Below are 19,711 nucleotides of genomic sequence, written 5' to 3' on the forward strand. Positions count from 1 at the left end.
TGTGGGAACCAGGATCCGCATTAGTTTAACTGTAATGTCTGTAGTCATTATCTCCGGGTTGGAGGGGTGGGGTTTTGTAAAACTGCGGCTGTGTTGGACGCCAGTATGATTATTTTTGGGTGACACAATGTGTGCTGGAATCAAGAGTCAAACTCCTCTTGTCGATCATTTACACATCCAATAGGGTCACATAATGCACATGCAGCGAGGACACGTCGAGCTCAAAACCGAGTCCATTTAAAATCAATCCATATTTTGGACCGGCCTTGTGAAGAAGATGTTTTCTTAACCGACCAGTGTTGTGACCTTTGCCTCTGATTTTGTCTTTCATCAGATCGCACTGGGAAGCGTTCCACCATGCCCGACTCACCTGCGGATGTCAAGACACAGTCCAGGTTGACGCCCCCTGCCATGCCACCTCCGCCCAGTACACAAGGGGCGCCCCGCAACAGCTCCTACACACCCACCACATGTGAGCAGCGCTGTAATTCTGTATCACATAACTCAGCACTTTGCTTCTTTGCAATGCTGATAGATGAAAGAAAAGGTAAAAACAGAGGAAGTTCTTTGACAGCAGCAAGAATTGATGCCATACCAGGAGTTCTGGTCATTTTGTAGCTGAAGCTTCATGTTTGAAAAGCAGTTGTCAGGAGATATTATGTGTCTGCATCATTGAAATAAAGTAACTGTGTTCAATATTTTCAATGTTTATTGTACAAGTAATTATATGACCACAATAACTTAATATGTACTCAGAAAATGTTGCTTAGAATCGTTTTATAAGATCAGGGGTCAAGATCCCAAATATTTCATAGGTTGTATGACTCAAATGTTGATCAGAACCACATTCACTGGAAGCAGAAAATAATATACAGTAATTTTTAATAGATTACAATATAATTGAAATATTACTTCATAAACATTATATAGATTAACGACACCCTGACTGACGTTTTCAAGTCTGTATTTGTGTCAACTATAACAATTTTCCACTTACAGGCAATGAAAACATAACATTTAAGATCAGAATACTAAATCAGACCAATTTAAAAAAATATATATTCCGAGATGTGGGCTTGTTTATGATACTGATTTAAATTATGTAATTTTCAGAAGGCAGTTTTAATCTGGCAAGCGAGCCACATCGAAATACATATTCTAATTTATTGAATGACTGCAGAATTATATTTAAGATTTTAGCATTTGTATGGCTTTTTATCTGCAGAAATCATGAAGTAAATTTGTTCCAAATGGTGAATTTGCCAGTACAAAATGGAAGCAGGAAGAAATGTAATGGAAAAAACTTGTGTCTGAAATGGGGAAACAAAATTACAAAGGAACATACAGACCCAGAGTAAAATGCCATATTTTCAAGTTTAACTTTTTTATTCACCTTATTACTTAGTTTTAGTCTTTAAAGCAAGACGTTTTAAGATTTCGGGTCAGAAACTTCCCAGCACCTCAAAAAACAGCAGAACCTTAACCCACCTGTAAAGTGAGACCAGAGTCGACCTGAACATTAATTTCACCTTCGCATTGAAAACTATTTATGGAGGAGCTGACTCTTCCACAGGAGAGCTCCATGGGAAGACAGCTGAAGTACGTGAATATTAAAAAAGGGGGTCAAGACCTTAATATCAAGTTGCATTGAGTCTTTTCCATACAGCAGAGCTCCCTCCGCTGGTTCATTAACACCCACGCTTACAAACTGTTGGAGCTTTGCCATGGTACGCACATCACTGGTGATGAGCAAATTACACCCTTGTATTCTCTCAGAAGTAGATACTTAACCACTTTCATGAAGAGCACTAGAATCAAGGAATCTGAAGCCGTGTGGCTCAAAATGCTTCATGCTCTCCAGTCTTATCTGAGCGGCGCTCCTTCTTGTCTGCAACAGAGGCTCTGTTTTGTTCTTTTCCAGCTTCAGACTTTCCTTGTACTCCTTGAACTTAATTTATACAATTTTTTTCTGTCTCTTTCTGCTGCACACACTTGCAACCCACAATTAACGTTGATGCTTCCGTGCAACGAGGGAGGAAAGACCTGGCTCTCTCATTACCCATGCCAAAGGTTTTTTTTTTTTTTTTACAAAGCAGTACGCTTTGATTTCCATCCGCCATAATTGTCACCAGATGCAGTTTGAGTATCTCGTCTCTTTACAGTGGCGGCCTTGGACGGCGGCCAGAGGGGGAGTGAATGTATCGCTAGTCAGAGACTAATCTCATTAGAGAGAGAGCTTTATGTTGCCTTGTATGTCTTTGTACATAGACTCCCGCAACATGAACAAAGACACGCGACTGCTGTAGTCTCACTCCGGCGGGGGTCCTGCTGTCCCTGCTTGTTTAGACTGCAGAGGAGAAGGAAAGGGAGAAGGAGGAGTGAGGAGGTGAAATGTCTCCCAAGTGCTTTACTGTGGGGATGACTTAAGGGATCCGAAAAAGCACAGAAATTGCAAACAAATGTGGAGAGTGAAGCGTGTTAACAGTGGAGCGCACATTGCTTTGATTAGTCGCTAGAACTCGGTGGATTGGATGAACAATTAATGTGTTCGTTCAACTCATTAATGCCGTTATCTCATTTGATTGGACTCTTTTCTGACCTCTTTTTTTGCAACTCTTCTTATCTCCTTTCCATAGTTAAAACTTGGATGCTCCTTTGAGAACAAACGTCTTATGTTTTTGTCTCAGATTTCAAGAATGTCAATAATCGAGTTCAAAATTCTTCTCGTCTTTGATTTGTGCAGTGACAAATGGCAGTAGCCACTCCCCAACGGCACTCAACGGCGCGCCATCTCCTCCGAATGGCTACAGCAACGGCCCCAGCTCGTCCTCCTCATCTTCGCTGGCCAACCAGCAGCTGCCACCGGCTTGCGGTGCCCGGCAGCTCAGCAAACTCAAGCGATTCCTCACAACTCTACAGCAGTTTGGCAACGACATCTCACCCGAAATCGGCGAACGAGTCCGAACTCTAGTGCTGGGACTAGTGGTAAGCATGAGAATGGTGAAAGAGTTAAAGGACTTTATTTTTGGAAAATACTCAGCAAGAATAACATGTTTAGTATTTCCCACTGAACAGAAAAGTGAGTAAGAGAACGCTTGTCGTTCATTAATCACTTGTCATTCACAGTAAGCTGTTCTTTAATTGCGCTTGTAAAGCAAGATTTTAAATGTCTTAAGTGCTTTACCTGACAACTCTTGTAAATTAGTTTTACATAAACAATGATGTAAATCAGTGTGCAGCTTGGTTCAGATCTCACCAAACAGTGCATTATTACTCTTTCTTTGAAATATTGATATTTTAACTTTAATAAATACTGAAACTAGCGCTATCATTTTACTATTTTATTCACGTTTTGCTGGTATTTTTTGTCTATTTACCACATTCGGAGTTTTCTAAAGTGAATTCTCTTTAACTTCTCTAATCACCGAGTTGTGCCATATATTACGCTGCCCTGAAAATCTGTTATAAGATAAATTTTCTGCACAACATTGCTTTCAAGTTGGTCTGATCCTAAGTTCATTCAGTTCAGCTGGAAAATTTTAATTCTAGACTTTTTATTAAATGATTGGACTTATTATATAAATTACGAGTTGTATGCGTTTCGCACAACCATGTTATCGAATACGATTTCATTTTAAATTCCCTTCTAAACTTCTAAACTCAAAGAGTTTTATGAAAGGCTTGGAACAAATGAATATATTAAAACACTATTTCAGCCTTATACCCGATGCAGCACGAATGAAGCCTGCGAGCGTAAAAACACATTCAACCAACTGAGATTAGATAAAACAGATGTGTTCTCTAGCTTAGCTGACATGGACATATCAAGGCTGCGATCAGAGAAAATTTGCACTTAATGAGCAGGGGGATACCGAAATACTGATTGAATGTTGTGCTGAGAAGAGGAGGAGGCAGAAGAGATGAAGAGGAGAGAGGGGGAGATATTTTCTTAATTAACCACACAGAGTATAACCTGTTTTTGGCTTTTTCCGTGTTTATTTTTCTCATCGTCTGCGTACGCACATGCCTCTCCTGTGTCCTTTTGGCTCGCACACCTCCCCGCCACACATCCCTCTGTTCTCCCTCTGTTTCATCTCTGCTATCACCGTCTCCGTGTCCCTCCTCCTGCCTTATTGAAAAGAGTGACACTGTTAATTAGTCGGTTGCGTGCAGGGGAGAGGGAGAGAGGCGGAGGCTCAGGAGCTTTCGCTGGCTGTCAAGAACAGCCCCGACGCAATCTGGGCGAACAGATGTAAGACTGAATGCAACAAAACTCAGGTCTGGGAAATAATTCAGAGTGCGAGGAGGAAAAATAATATTGTCTGCTTTTCTTTTCTTTTTCTTTTTTTCACGGTGTCTGTCTCGCTTGATTCTTTTTTCTTTTTTTTCCCCCCTCTCTCTCTCTCCCTTGTTTGACTGTTATTTTGCAAGTGTGCATGTTCAGCTCCTTTGTCTACTTGGTGCTAAAACTGAAAGCCGTATCATCGATCATTAAAATGGAAACAAAAGAAGATACAATCCAGATTTTACATCAACGTTTGAGTTTGTTGTTAAGCAGAAACATATTAAAGTACAAACACGGATATAAAGAGATCGTTTTTGACTGCTGGAAAAAAATATATATATAGCAAGAATGGGAAATTAGAAGGACATGCTTAGTAAAATGATCTCAGTTCCACTTGTTTTATCAGACATATGGTAACAACTCTGAAGTCAAAGGCTCAAGTAGGTCTTGTAAAAAAAATACAGATAATTTTTTCAATAACAAAGATGCTAGGAAAAATGTTATGGCATTCTTGAAAATCTCTAGAAGTGGCTAAAAGATTTTAGAACCTATTGGACGTTTTGCAGTACGACATTCTAATCCTCGGTTGGCAAAAGAGCCTGTCTAGTGAAACCATGCATGTGCAGAGCATGAAAATCTTCAAAGTGGATTTAAAGAGTGCCACATTTTGAAGCTTTTTTGAGAGAAAATAAAAGAAGAATTTACAAGAACATAAAAATGTGAAACTTTATTCTAATTCCCCATGGATGGATGGATGGATAAATGGACAAGCTTCTTAAAATTTTGAATGGACAATAACCTGGAGAGATGATCATTTTTACCAGCTTGAGAAATTGAATGAAATGAAAGGCTTGGTGTATTTGAACACATATGGAGGTACTCTGGAGAATATGCTCACATCTGATTATGACTGCAGCTTTTGTTTGCATGTTTATGCTGACATTGTGTTATGATGGACCTGATGTCAAGGGAAATGTTCTGCAGGGGAAAAATTTTAACGTCCAAATGCCCAAAAGCTTTTTTTTTTGTATTTATTTATTTTGCACCAACGAATGCACACCAGGGTTTATTCAGTTTCTTGACTGTTGTGTTTTGCTTTTGCTTATTTTCAGTATTCAGTTTATTTTGTTATCAACTTTATGGATGATAGCAGGTAGCCTAAGGATCCAGCAAGGATATTCTAGCTATGAAATGGCCTTAACATAGCTGGATCTTTAAGGTGAAAGGTCAAATCTGAGGTGTTTGTGTGCACTATATCCAGGGTAATAAAAGTGATGTATGTTCTGCCAACTTGGCAAGATCTGGAGGTCTGTCAAAAACTAAAACAGCAACACTCTTATGACAAAACTCTCCAAAATTCCTGGCTGTGATGATTTATTTTATTTTCATTAAAGTCTGTTCAGCCCTCTTACTGATAAAGTCAGTCCACTGATGTCATCCAAATATGGAGGATGCTTAATATTTGAGGCTTGTAGTAAAATGAAAATACCCTAGAAAAACATTTTCACCTGACTGAGCAGAAAAGTACAATATGCAGCAAATTAAATATGATTCAGACTGCAGAGATGATATGAACAGTCTTAGACCTTGAAGAAAGATCCAGACAACCCGTTATTAAAACGTATGTGCAATTCGTAACACTTCAATGCCTACGACTACAAACATTTTGAGATTTCTGCTTGTGTCTTTGTTTTGTGAGGCTCTTTTCACTGTGGTCGGCCACATATGCTTCCTATTACAAAAGCCAAAACATTCACTCCAGACCAGGATACAGCTTAGTTTCCAATAAGTAATATTATCACTTAATGCCTTCCACATGGAGTCATGTTTTCCTTCTCCTCCTCTCTTCTTCTCCCACAGAATTCCACACTAACCATCGAGGAATTCCACTCCAAGCTCCAAGAAGCCACCAACTTCCCCCTGCGACCTTTTGTTGTACCCTTTCTGAAGGTAGATATTCAAATATACAATGACTACAAAGGGGTTGCTTGCCTGTACGTCTCTCAAACCAGAATCTGGAAAGCATTTAGGCATTCGGGATCCAGATGTGCCCACTTAAGTTCAAGATATTCATCCCCATTTTCAGCATTAGCCTTTATTTTTAACGCAGATTTATTCCTCTGTTTTTTTTCCCTTGGTGTTTAACACTCTTTCTTTCTCACTGTATTTTAACTCCATTATAAAAGATTATTGTCTAAAAACTAACAAACATGTTCGAATTGAATTGTGCCTTCATGTGGGAGAAAAGCAGATATTTAGTGAATATTTTTATTTATTTATTTTTTTCGCCAGGTAGATTCTCGGCAGGTTTTGTCTAATATTTATTCATTCATACTTTCATTCTTTTAAAAGATTATAGGTTGTTAATATTGCAGCTGCAGTGCGTTACTCACTTTGTGCCTTTAGTTAGTATAAATCCATGGAGTCGCAGCCTGAAGCTGAAGCTGCTAGTCCAAGAGCAAAGCAGGCTTCCACTATCAAGATAATGTAGTTGTTTTGAAATGAAACTAATCAACCTGGATTTATCTTAAATAAACAAAATATTAATGTGCTCAGCTGCATGTAATGCTGACTATTAAATGCTCATAACCCTTTAAAAGAGCTTCAATTCACAAATCCCAAAGTATTGCGTTGAGCATGTAGCTTGCCTCACCTCTCTGTCCCAGCTGTAAGAATTAAGAGTGATGGCGATTCTTGTGTTTGCATCTGCGAGCGAAGCTGTGGTCGTCTGTGTGCGTTCAGTGTTACAAAGCTGCATGTGCTGGTCTGCAGCCGGCAGGGCTGGAGGGAAGGCCTGTGGCGGTGGCAGAGTTGCGATTTGTTGTGATAGTCAAACATGACGAATGGACCTGGGGTTGATACTGAGGGATCCACTGTGCCGTCACACTCCAGCTCATGTTCTGGGATGTGAGTGGAGATGAGATCAATATCAGTTTATGACTGAAAGATGGAGAGGAAGGACAGGCGGAACATTTAATATGAAGCTGGCTTGTTTCTGTCACACCCTTTTGCTCTTTGTTTACGTGGCGTGTCCACGCCTTTAACCCAATATTCTGCTATATTTGTCATTTTCCCCTATTTATCTCATCTGTTCACTTGCAATTATTTTCAGCCTTACGCTGCTGTTCTCTCTCCACCAATTCGTCCATCCGTCTGTCCGTCCGCCCCGTTCCCTTTTCCTCTCCTTGCCAGATGGTGAGTGCATCCCTGGGATGGCTGTGGAATCAAAGATGCAACTTTCTTCTCTTTTTTTCCCTTGCATTTCTCCTTCGCTCTCTCTATTTTGCTGTCTCTCTCCTCAGCACCTAATTTTAGTGTCTTCCCACAGTGGGGCCTTTAATGCTAGGTACCATATGGCACCTTGCATGTGTAGGAAAGGGGGACATTTAAGGGTGCAACAATGTGCGTCAGGGCGTGTGGTTTTTTTGTGAAACTAATTCACATACACATACACAAAGTTCAACCCGCCATCTCAAGCCCACTCAACTTCTTGTCCACTTTTTCTTAATGCTAAAACCACAAATTGGTGTGGAGGCCTTACTGGAAGGAAACCGTCACAAACCACACAATGCCTGTGACGCGATGTGCTTGTTGGGTGTCTGCCACAGATTTGCCACAGCGTTTCTCTGTTTTCGCCAGCTTACGTCGTGCCGTTGCAGTCGAACCGTTCAGCCTTCTTTAAAGCGCGACGCAACAAATCTGCCAGTGAGAATAAGCCGCAAGAGGAAATAATTAAAATGGGATAACAGAGGCGTGCAAAAGCTCCATTTCCTACAATGGTGTTCGATGTCGAAATTCATGTTGTTTTATTATTATCATTGGTATTTTATGTGGTAAACCGACATAGTGTAGAACTGAAAAATCAGTGGCAGGACAGAAAAGCATGTCAGAGGTTATTGGAGAACATATTAGAGGCTGCAGACTTGAGTTCATGTGTTGAAATGGGTCTAGATTTAAATTTATTTACAAATTTAGATAACTGAAAACTGATCTTGACAGACTCCCTCAACCCAGTGTGACAGAGTTGAACTCTTTTGCGAACAAGGATGGGCAAAATTGACCGCCTTTGGATGTTCAACGCTACAGGAAACTAAAGGACTTGCAGCTGTTTTTACAGTGAAAAGGTGCCACAAAGCAAAGGCTAAAGAGGACTGAATAGACGATACTTTGTAAAAAAAAAAATACATCAATTTGACTTTCAAAGTGAGTTAATATTTTGTCAGTTTTTACTCCAAATAGGAAAACTAAGTGCACTAATGCAAAATCTTCATTTACAAAAGAAAAAGGCAATAATGTGAATCAAATTTAAAGCTTAGGTTACCGAATGCTTATTGATGGCTTATTTCATTGCGTGTGTGTGTGTGTGTGTGTGTGTGTGTGTGTGTGTGTGTGTGTGTTGTGTGTGTGTGTGTGTGTGTGTGTGTGTGTGTGTGTGTGTGTGTGTGTGTGTGTGTGTGTGTGTGTGTGTGTGGGTGTACGTGTAACTGTCTGGCAGCTTTACAGAACAAACACAGCACTTAATCACATGAAAAATGATGCAGCCTCTTTAGTGCTCTGCATTTCTTGACTCAATCTCCTTGTTAATGCCTCCCACATCTCACAGGCAATTAGGATGACCTCCAATTAATAAAAGATTGGTTCATCAGGGTCAAAGCTATTTATTTTAGCCTCTTTTTTTTTATTCTGGAATAATTATGATCATAAACTGTTACTGGATCATTAGCTCTGGAAGGTAAAGCAAAGTTCAGCTCCTGGCATTTATTTTCTTGCATGAAGGTGATTTTCATAGATTTAAACATTAATGCTAGAAAATAAAAAATCAGGGCCGGGTTATGCAACGATTATAATAACAGGAGATTAAGTTGATGGAAAAGTCAGAGTGGATCAGGGGAATAAACATTAAAGCAGTAAAACTAGACAAGGAGATTATAAAACCCCAAAACGTCTCAAGACTTTAAAAGATTTTCTTTTTCGGAGGACAAGACAAAGATTAACCCACCTAAAGCGTGACGTATCCCAGCTAAAATAGCAGCCGTTCTTGTTCTTAGGCTTCCTGACGCAACGCTTTCATCTTCTTGCCTTGAAACACATGCCATCAGATGTCTTTGAAGTGGATGCTCACATACCTGTATGTCCCTGCAACTTCACAAGAAAGCAGACTCCCTCTGTTACAGTCAAAGACAGATTGGAAAGAAGGTGCTGTTCTTACAACTAAAAAATTAAATTAATGCGTCACAGAGAAACCTTACAGGTGTTGATGTGCTCCGGGTCACTTGGAGCCTTTCTGGTTCAGTTGTAATGCAAAGGTGAGTTTGATCATCAAGAATGAGAAACTTTATTTTGCATCTGATCCATGAACAATTTCTGAGATTTTCTGAACAACTCTCTGCCTTCCTTTTAACACTTGTGTTAGATCAGGCCCGGCAGCATGGGCGGGCATTGTACAGTTTTTCCTCCAAATTGAGTTGAGTAAAGCTGTTGATTGCAGATAATGTTAGCTAAATGATGAGTAGATAATATCAATACAGCACCGTAAGCTTGTTAACAAGCAGCCTGTAAGCTACTGATGTTGTTTATGTTCAAAAGTGGGTAGTACTTGTTACATTCACTGGAGGAACTTTTTTGGAAAAAAGGCTCTTATAAGAGCAGTTTTACTGCACTGTGCCGTTTTCTTTAACTTGAGTAATATTATTAATGCTACATAGACTCATTTTGTCCCCTCAGAATAAGCCAGAGCCCCCCCAGTTAAACTCGTCTGGAGCCGGAGCTGGAAAACACAATTTTATGATTTATCCTCATTGAAATAAAATATGTTTGGACGCTTCAAAAATACGACATGACATACCACTTTTTTTTTCTATGCTTTTTTTTTTTTACATCTGGAAACTTCCTAACTTGAAATTACAAGAGTGACTAAAATTTTACTTTTTGGCATATACTGAGTGAAAGACAAAAAAAAACACTATTAAAGACATTTGAATAATGCCTTCCAAGATAAAAATCCCTAATTGCTTCCCAAGAAAATAATAAAACAGAATCAAGACATCAAAATAACTTGTAAAAAAGCTGAAATACAATCACATGTAATCAAATCAGACACAATGCTACATAAAATGTTTATTTGGAGCTTGTCTTTTTTGTTTCTACCATCGTAAAACAGGGAAAAAAATCATATATTGGTACCGACCGTTCTCACTAGCAGAATAGTAAAAATTCTTATTTGCAGCTGTAGGTGAACTTATAAAAAAATTAGTGAATAAAAGATTCTGAACACTTTTCTTTTAATCTTAAAAGTTCATTTTGCTTTTGGTTTAATATATACGACGTAGAGCTGCAGTCGCCACCACTTTATTAGTAAACGGGAGCGATCTTCCAATTAACAAACACTGTCACATAATGTGACATGTGGTTTCAAAAACTATTAAAATATGTGACTCATGTCTTGTAATAGCTTTTTGAAAACCACATGTGTACCTCCTGTTTGCCACGATAGTACAACCAGAGATATAACTCCCAGTTGACAACGTCAAGTGTTATATAAAAGCAATCATAAAAATATATATATATGTTTAAAAAGTAGGTTTGATTTCTGTTCCTGCACAAAAATGCTGAATACAATTTTAATTACTTCAAGGTGAACGCCTCCTGTGAAAAGCAAAACTGCTTCTGAACTTTTGTTTTAACCTTTTCAGCACACATTATCTGACGGCTTTACCTGTGCCAGCAGCTAGAGCCGGTTAGGTGCAAAATTCCTAAAAATGTTTTCTGCTTTGAGGGGGTTTTTTGACGTAATTTTATAAAAACTTTTTCCCCAGGCCAACCTGCCGTTGCTTCAGAGGGAGCTTCTACACTGTGCCAGGCTCGCCAAGCAGAACCCAGCTCAGTATCTGGCTCAGCACGAGCAGCTACTCCTCGATACCAGCACCACATCTCCAGTGGACTCCTCCGAGCTCCTGCTTGACGTCAACGAGAACGGCAAGAGAAGGACGCCAGACAGGTGGGCATATCAAAACAAAAACAAAAACTCATCACTCTGGCTCTTGTAGTTTTTTCTTAAGAACCGAATTTGGGGGATGAGTTAAATGATTTCCGAATTAAATGGTCGGTCCAGATCCTCTCTCAAATCCACCACTACCTTCTCTTCCTTTCTCTGTTAGTTGATCTCATGTATAAATCCCTTTGAGGCTTTCTGCATCCCATTGAGCTGTTGCATTACGGGCTGAGCCAACAGGAGGCAATAGTGTGATGTGTAAATGTATGTACGGGAAGGGTTTGTAAATGCACCACTGGGTTTTTTGATGTGCTCTGTTGGAGGTCTTGGCTCCTCCCCGCTGCCCGTAATAGGTGGGAACTGTAGAGAGGAAGTCAATAACACACACCTGACTCTACCAAGACATCCACTTGTACAGGACAGAAGAAGAAATGTGGTGGAATACTTCAAGTAATATGCTTTGATACCTTGTTAGCCATTTTTTCAAGGCAATATAGAGGACAAAAAGATACGAGGTTCATGAGGGAAGACCAATTTGAACAATATTTTTAAAATGAGGATAATCCTGTAAAATGTTGGCTTGTTCATTTATTTCTGTCATTGTGCTGAGGTGGTTTCAATTGCTAAAGGTCAAACTGTGTCTGGGAAATTTCTACAGAGTAGAGCCTTACCCAGGTTAGGTTTGAACTAGAGATAATCAAATTTAGTTAATTAACCTGTAAAATAATCATTAATGATTATTTTACAGGTTAATTAATATATAATTATAGCTAAATTTAGCATTTATTACATGTAGGCCGAGTTAGCCGGTCACAGTTTTCTGACAATGCTTAAAAATCCTGTAAAAATGGTTTATCTCGGCAGAGTCAAATGAATGGCTTGTTGTCAGGGCTCTGCAGACAAAAAAACATGCTTGACTCAGATGTTATAAAACTTGGATGCATTCACAAGTAGCACGGTAGCGCCTCTTGAGGACGGGAGCTAGACATCCCTGCTAGTCATGCAAACCGCTAGTCATTCAAACTGCAACTTAGGAAGCAGACTTCAAAGTCTCCCTCAGAAGGCAGATTTACTTTAACAAAGAAATTTTGTGGATTCTAATATTGCAACATCTAATTATTTCTATGCATGCATGTTTGTAAAAATGGACTGGGTATGTTTCTCTTTTAGAATCAATTCAATCCTCCTATTGCATCCAGACTGTATCATCTAATCCGTGTAGTAGACTTTAAAAGTGGCTCAGTGTTGCTTGCACTTCTCCAAACTGAAAACTAGAGAACTGGACGAATTAAGGCAGAGAGTCATTTTGGGCTTGAAGAGCTGTTTGTGTGTTGGTAGTAAAGGGGAAAAGTATTAAAATCTACATACAAGTTCCCACATTTATCATTATTAAGCATTTTTCTTAAGTTTCTGGATGTGAGTTTCAATAGAATTGCCTTTTGTTGTGCATTTTTGTCTGGGCTGCAAGTACAATGTAAGCATTGTACTTTAAAATGAAGTCCCAGCAGCTGGGGAAAAAAAAAATGGAGACAGGCTAGGTGAAAGGGAAATGTGCATATTGTATCTGCTGAGGGGCAAAACTGCTGAATGTGTTATTAAACATTCTCACCTCCCTATCCAGCTCCACCCCGACTTCCTTCAACACCAAGATTTTTTTTTCTTTTCAGTAATACCTGCTTATTTGCAAGGCCGTCTGGTACACAGGGGAACGGGGTTAGGAGAAAAGGTGCGTTCATAAATGCGAGAGGTGAAAATATGAGAGGAGTGAAAAAGTACGGCGGCATCTGTATTTAGTGAGGGGAAAAAAAACAGTATCTTTGTGTGAAGCTGGGTGTGTGTGTGTGTTGGGGGGGGGGGGGGGGGGGGTGTGCGTGTGTGTGTGTGTGAGGATACATCCAGTGTGAAAGTGTGAGTTCAGACTTGTGTGAGAGCCTGGGGAGACGGGCTGGTAACACATACAGATGAGGCTCCAGCACCATTATGGCTGGCTAAGCACCTCCAGTTTCTGCTTACCTCCACTCTGCCTTCCCAGACCTCTTCCCAGAATATTGGAATTTCAGTGGAAATCCTTCATTTCCAACAATCCTCTGCTCTGTCGATGCCTGCTGATTGGAGCAATCATGTTGTCCTCGTCAGGCAAAAATCTGGTATCTGCAGTTTTTTTTTATTTTTGCACGTTTTCTTTTGTGAAAATCAGCTCTACTGGTTACGCATCACATTCATTTGTGTTTCACTGATGAATTCCTGTTGGAAAAGTATAAAAGCAGCATGCGACTTTGACTAAACTGGATGAATTTACTTTAAGATGGCAGAAGTTCTCGTTTTTTTCCTGAAAAGTTACAATTTTGGACAAGATTTTTACCCAGTGGCTACGACATGTGGATTTCAGGAATATCATTAAAATATATACACACAACAAAGCCATTATCACTCTAAAAAGGCTATTTTAATTAACATTTTATACCAGCTGCATTCAGCAGTGCAGGTGTGATGCTCAGTCCAGACTGATAAATATCTATGGATTTTTGATCAAGACCCTATCTTAAAATTTTTAAATGCATTACATGTAATTTATAACGTAACAAAATGTCCCCATAGTATTTTTATGTTTGGCAAGATTTGTTTGGATAGAGCTTTGTATTGACTCACGTTTTCTTTGCTTAAGATTAAAATATATTTGATTATCTGAAACTCTGAGGTGCGACTAAAATGGAAGAACAAAGGAAATAAGTGAAAAGGAGAATACTTTTTCTCAGCTGAGAGTACTGATAAATGCCTTGAAAGGTCTCTCTCTCTTCACAAGGAGGTATATTTATTAAATCACAGCCAGAGTTGGAATTGAACTCGACGTTTGACTTTACAAGAGAACTGATTGGAGACAAATCAAGGCAGCATACCAACATTAAGATTGATTTCCCACATTAATGGAGAACCTTTTAGTAGAGAATGTCTTCTGTGTCTGTGCCATGAAATTAAGTATTGCAATTGTGCAAGCTAAAAGCTATAAAATGGTTTGTAAAATGGTAGAACATACGGTGGGCTGAGTGTATTTTATTCTGAACGAGGAGAGTTATTTTCAGAGAAAAACGTTGAAAGAAATATCTTCCACTTCCTGTTAAATATTGTGGCTGGATCCTGCTTTAAACTGGTGACAGTAAACAGTCTCTGCTTGTTGGAACGTCAATAGAAACAAGTTCTGGAAGCACACATCACACTGTTGGCACAAATAATCGGCTGCAGATATAAAGAGGATTCCTTTTACACCAATATCCCGACCTTCACACCGTCGTCGTGTAAGGTGAAGGTTTTCCCTGCCCCTCGAAGGCTTTTAATTTAATCATCATCAGAAATTTTGGGACAAACCTCACAGGAGCGGAGCATGCAGGCTGGCAAAAGAACCTCACAGAGGCTCAAAGGCTTTTTCTGGAAGAACAAGTAAAAATCCCCCAAACGAGAACTGAGGGACCTCGAGCCGCTAGAAAAAAAACTTGTTACAAGCTGTGGTCCTTGCCAGAGGGAGTGTGGCTGTGTACTGTCCGTTCAGGGAGGAAGCAGAGCGTTTTGTTGCTTTTAAACTGCACAAGAAACTTTCCCAGTAAACCTCGGAAATGTATATATTTGCATGTCGCTGTTCATTTTGTCAATCTTTTTTTACGTTATTTTAGTGACAAATTAAAGAAAAACCTGCTGGTCAGTTTAACCAGATTAACAAAAAGCGCAAATCTGAATAATTACTCAAAACTGATACCTATGTGTATAAATTAGATCGTTTTTTAATTGACCCTATTCAAAATATACATAACCAGTCAGATATGTTTTCTAGGTGATTTCTCATTTGCTGATATTGTAAAGCTCTACTGACTTCAATTTTGATGGAAGAAGTATCAACAGCAAAATATAGTTTTTACTTTTTGAATGAATTGAGAGGGAAACCAATTTAATTAAATAAGATATATATTGTTAGTGTATTAAAATAGAACTAACTTTTTGAAGAACAGCCTAAAATCACGGAGCAACAACTGAAAATCTAAAAACATCGGTGCTCCCAGATAATGGGAAACAATTGAATACAAACATAAATCAAACCATTAGACATGTCGTACTGTTTTTGATCACCTCAGAGTGCAGAAGTACAGCACATTGACTGGACTCATACTTTGCTGGTAGAGTAAGATCTGTGTCTTGCATGTTTTGCTCCAGAAGACCGTATGATCACGCCATGAAGGCGTGAAGAAGCTGTTAAGAAACCATTCATGTAAATGAATGGTTCAATGCTTTGAGTTAGAGTTTCAAACCATTCACTCACTGGATCTATATGGGAATGCTAAGCAGCCTTGTGTAGTGAGCAATCATTAGTTATTTTGATGAATACCAAAGGCAAAGTCTCGGTAAGTGAGAACTGTTGTTGTTTGTTACACAGCTCTGCTATAAAACGAGATCTCTCGTTTGTCAAAACGAGCACAAATTAGCCACGCTCTCGTTAGTTTTAGTTAGCATTAGCCTTAACACACCTGAATCACTTGACTGAAGGCTGCAGCCATTCAAGTGATCGCTGGCCGCCGAGTCCTGGAATTTCAGACCCTGGCTGAACTTTAAGTAGACCCTTATCTCATCTATGAAATGTGCAGAAGACTCCCATTTCTGACAAATCCAGCATGTTCAGTGACAGAATTGAACTGTTGAAGAAGAAAAGAGCATCCCCGCTGCAATTGTTTCAGCATTACTCACATCTGCTGACGTTTCCCTCCGATTAAAAGTAGCTGAATGAAAAGCCAACATGTTCCTAGTAAAACGAGGTTTGCTTACACCTTTTGTGCCTTCTCTGGCTTCATTTCACACAGAGACGGAAAGCAACTAATTTTGAGTCTGCTGCCATGAAAGACTATAGACCTGTCAATACTTATTTATTTGTTGCGCTCGCTGATTAGAAAATACATCCCAATCAGGAACGATCGCCAGCTGAGTGCTCTGCGCATTTCTAATCAGAATGCCCATTTTTTTTAGCTATAAACAAGAACGTGCTGGCACGCATGAGCAAACTGTGCATGAATGCGACCGTAAGTGCGTGTTTATTCTCTGGTGTCTATAAGATGCAAACATTGTTGCAGCAGGAAAGCAGGGGAGGCGCGCGTGGGAGGAGGTGGATGGATGAGTCGAGGGAGACGGAGAGATGGACGGATGGAAGAAAAGAGCATATGGAGAGCTGTGGATGAGCATTAGGAGCCCATAAAAACAGCTCATTAAGAAGTTCAATCTGTTCATCGGAGAGAGGGATGGGGAGGGAAGAGAAGCGAGACAGAGGGGGAGAGAGGAAACCAGGGGACCGTTGATAGCAGGGGAGGTTGGCAGGTTTTAACTGTGAACTGACAAAGCTGAGAACACACACAAAATCATACTGTAGGCACATATGTGCAAGCATATACACACACACACACACACACACACCTGGCCACATTAATCTTCTGAAGCAGGCAAACAAAAATCCACCTGATCCTCTTGAAACTACTTGTGTGAGTCTGCATGTGTTACTTTTCGTGAGCGAGGTTTAATTGTTTATGTATAAATTTAACTTGTTTTCAGTAGAACGAAACCCCTTGATGATTCCAGGTAATGCAGCCTGTCATGGCAATTACTTCATCTGGTAGGAGGTTGCACTAATACTGGAGCAACAGCTCCAGGGCGTGCCCCAGTTGTTACACTCCTCTACAGAATAAATTTAACAAGCAGGTGTTGTACCACATATTCTTCACAAACGAGGTGTGATATTGACATCATTTTTACCTGTATCATTATCTCACCTCTCCTCGTGTATTGTGACTTGTGACATCTCTTTGCTTTCTGATACATCAGACTGAAGACGTATTTAATGTCATTCTCTCTCATCAAGTCCTATTATCATGATTTTTCAAATGCAAAAAAAACAAACAACCGAATTCGTTATTCTGCGTTTCTGCTCAGAACCAAAGAGAACGGCTTCGAGCGAGACGGCGCCATCCACCCAGACGTCCACCCGAGCAAACGGCCTTGCACCATGAGCCCCGCCCAGCGTTTCAGTCCATCCAATGGACTCTCCTACCAACCCAATGGGCTGCCCCACCCGGGTCCCCTTCCTCCACAGCACTACAGGCTAGACGACATGGCCATCGCCCATCATTACCGTGACACATACAGACACCCAGCCTCCAATCACAGAGAAATCCGAGAGCGAGCCAGGCCTATTGGTAAGGATGTCTTTTTTTGGTTCACTGATTTATTTTTTGTTTGTTTTTGTCTCCTTGTTTATACAACTTTAAGACTATGCATATAATTATTGCAAAATGTTGCATGCAGATCAGAAAATGGCCAAAAAGCATGAGGTCAAGTTGTGCTAGGAATGCACTTTGTTCTATAAGCTCTTTTCCTGCTACCACTCGTTGAATTCATATGGATTTAAGTAGACCATATGAATGTATGAAAGACACAAAGGTAAACTAGTCGTGAGCAGGTCTGTCCTCCACCACGTCTCACCTGGCTGATTGTTTTCTTACTCGCTGGTCTCCTGGCTGAGTTGTGGAACAAAAAGCTGTAATTGAATTTAGACATCCGAAGATTTTTAGACTCGACACATTACAAACGTGGAGAAATAATAAACGCTGATCAAAATAATTTTAAAAACTACCTCTTGCTTTTTGTGCTTTAAAGTTTCCCACAGCCTTACACAGCATGCTTTGTGTGGCTTTGAAAAGCCATTTGTACATTTTTCTTCTCTAATTAGGAAACCTTTTACTGAGCTTTGTAAAAGGTTTGTTTTGTTTGGTTGTTTTTTTTCTTACCTGATTAAAAGAAAGGTAATTTGGAACATTCAATGTACTATTTCACTAAGTCGGGGAGCATTTATTGTGAAACCTGGTCCTCGGGGTTTATTGTGTCTCTGCTCAAGTCAAATGATTGTGCTTATTTCTTAGCATCTCTCCAGATTCCTCCTGGTGATTTAAATCTAATTGGTGACAGAAGAGAAATTTCTAGAAGTTTTGATTATTAGAGCTAGGAAGCCCTGGTTTAGAGCTATTTAACTAAATCGTAATGGAAGTTGATGACTGATAGTCCTCTGATGCTTCATCTTATTCAAATAAGTAGAATATAAATAAAAAATAAAAACATGATAAAGACATTTTGTTCATACAAGCTAAAACTGGGAAAAATATGGCTTGAATGCATAAACCTTGGCAGATGCCTAAGGAAACATCAACAGCCTTTCTGTTCAGGATTCTGTTTATAAACTCTAATTTATGCAAAGGAATTGTCATCACTGATTTCCTAGAATGAGTTTGTTCTATACATTAAGTAAAGCCTCTTTCTTAGCCATGTTTTTACAGGTAATTTTAAGCATTTTGATACATCTCCTGCAACAACAGAAGAGTGGATGTAAAATTGACTTCAGCGTTCAGACTATGTTTCCTCTTTAAGTCCTGCTTGTGGTTTCCTGGTATTTTTTGCACTATTTAGACTTCATTCGTCAGAATTACATACTTTTAGTCGTGTGGTCAGAGATATCGTGTTACTGTTTAATGAAGGGCTGCAACTAGTCTCAGTGTTAAAACTGCCTCTATTGCTCAGATGAAAGACTGTTATTCCTGCTTCCCAGAAAAACCTAGTTTATGTCTACTGGAGAACAAAAACCAGTGCTGCAGCCACTATTGCTACATTTTAACATTGTGTTTTAATGTGAGAGACATTTTTTCTCTCATATTATGCCAAGTTGTGATGAAGCTGTAAGGGCTCTTTTCTAAATATAGGAGAGACATTTACCATGTCTCACCCGGTGATGGATGTTAACTGGACGAGAAGTTCAGTCATTTGCCCTCAGGGTGCAGGAGAGATATGGAGACCGCAAAGAAAGGAGGGCAGGGAGGAAAAATGGATGTAGAGAGAGGGGCATAAAGGAAGGGATAAGATGAAAAATAGAGAAATAATAGAAGGAGAATGATGAAGTAATGTTTTATCAATTGTTGCTCTCTGTTGTACTGACTCTTTCTCTGTGTTTCCATTTGCTTTCGATCTTTTTTTTTTTTTTTTCCACTGCAGGTATGCATGCAGGGAGCAGGCAGGAAGAGGTGATCGACCACAGACTGACAGACAGAGAATGGGCTGAGGAGTGGAAGCACCTTGACCATGTAAGAAAAGTAATAACATTTTTATTACTATTCTTTCTTTGTGAGTAACAATTGATAGTGTTTTCCATGTTGTAGTAAAACATTTACCCCTCTTGACTGCAGCTCAGAGAGCCATAATATTACTAATGTGTTTGTTGTGGCTTGTTTATACTAATATTACCAAGTTAAAAAAAAAAAAAAGTTTAATAACGTCTAGTCTGCTGAAGATGTGAGTTAGGAATATTTAATTATTATTATTTTGCTAACAGTAACATAAATTATTGATTTTGCAGGTATGTTCAG

General features: G+C 39.5%; 1 protein-coding gene across 5 annotated transcripts in view; it reads left to right on the forward strand.

The window, feature by feature from the left end:
- runx1t1 (RUNX1 partner transcriptional co-repressor 1) overlaps positions 1 to 19,711 on the forward strand; it is a 70,715-nt gene that overhangs the window by 39,464 nt on the left and 11,540 nt on the right. For 4 of the 5 annotated variants that reach the window (XM_055053765.1, XM_055053766.1, XM_055053770.1 and 1 more), the window contains 6 exons: positions 335 to 472; positions 2,744 to 2,985; positions 6,146 to 6,235; positions 11,101 to 11,282; positions 17,235 to 17,497; positions 19,341 to 19,438. In XM_055053765.1, coding sequence (XP_054909740.1) covers positions 335 to 472; positions 2,744 to 2,985; positions 6,146 to 6,235; positions 11,101 to 11,282; positions 17,235 to 17,497; positions 19,341 to 19,438 — 1,013 coding nt within the window. The remainder of the gene's footprint in view (positions 1 to 334; positions 473 to 2,743; positions 2,986 to 6,145; positions 6,236 to 11,100; positions 11,283 to 17,234; positions 17,498 to 19,340; positions 19,439 to 19,711) is intronic. The other variant, XM_055053767.1, reaches the window with a different exon arrangement.

This window comes from Poeciliopsis prolifica, unplaced genomic scaffold, assembly GCF_027474105.1.
Source record: "Poeciliopsis prolifica strain line A6 unplaced genomic scaffold, Auburn_PproV2 SCAFFOLD038, whole genome shotgun sequence".
Lineage (NCBI taxonomy): Eukaryota > Metazoa > Chordata > Actinopteri > Cyprinodontiformes > Poeciliidae > Poeciliopsis > Poeciliopsis prolifica.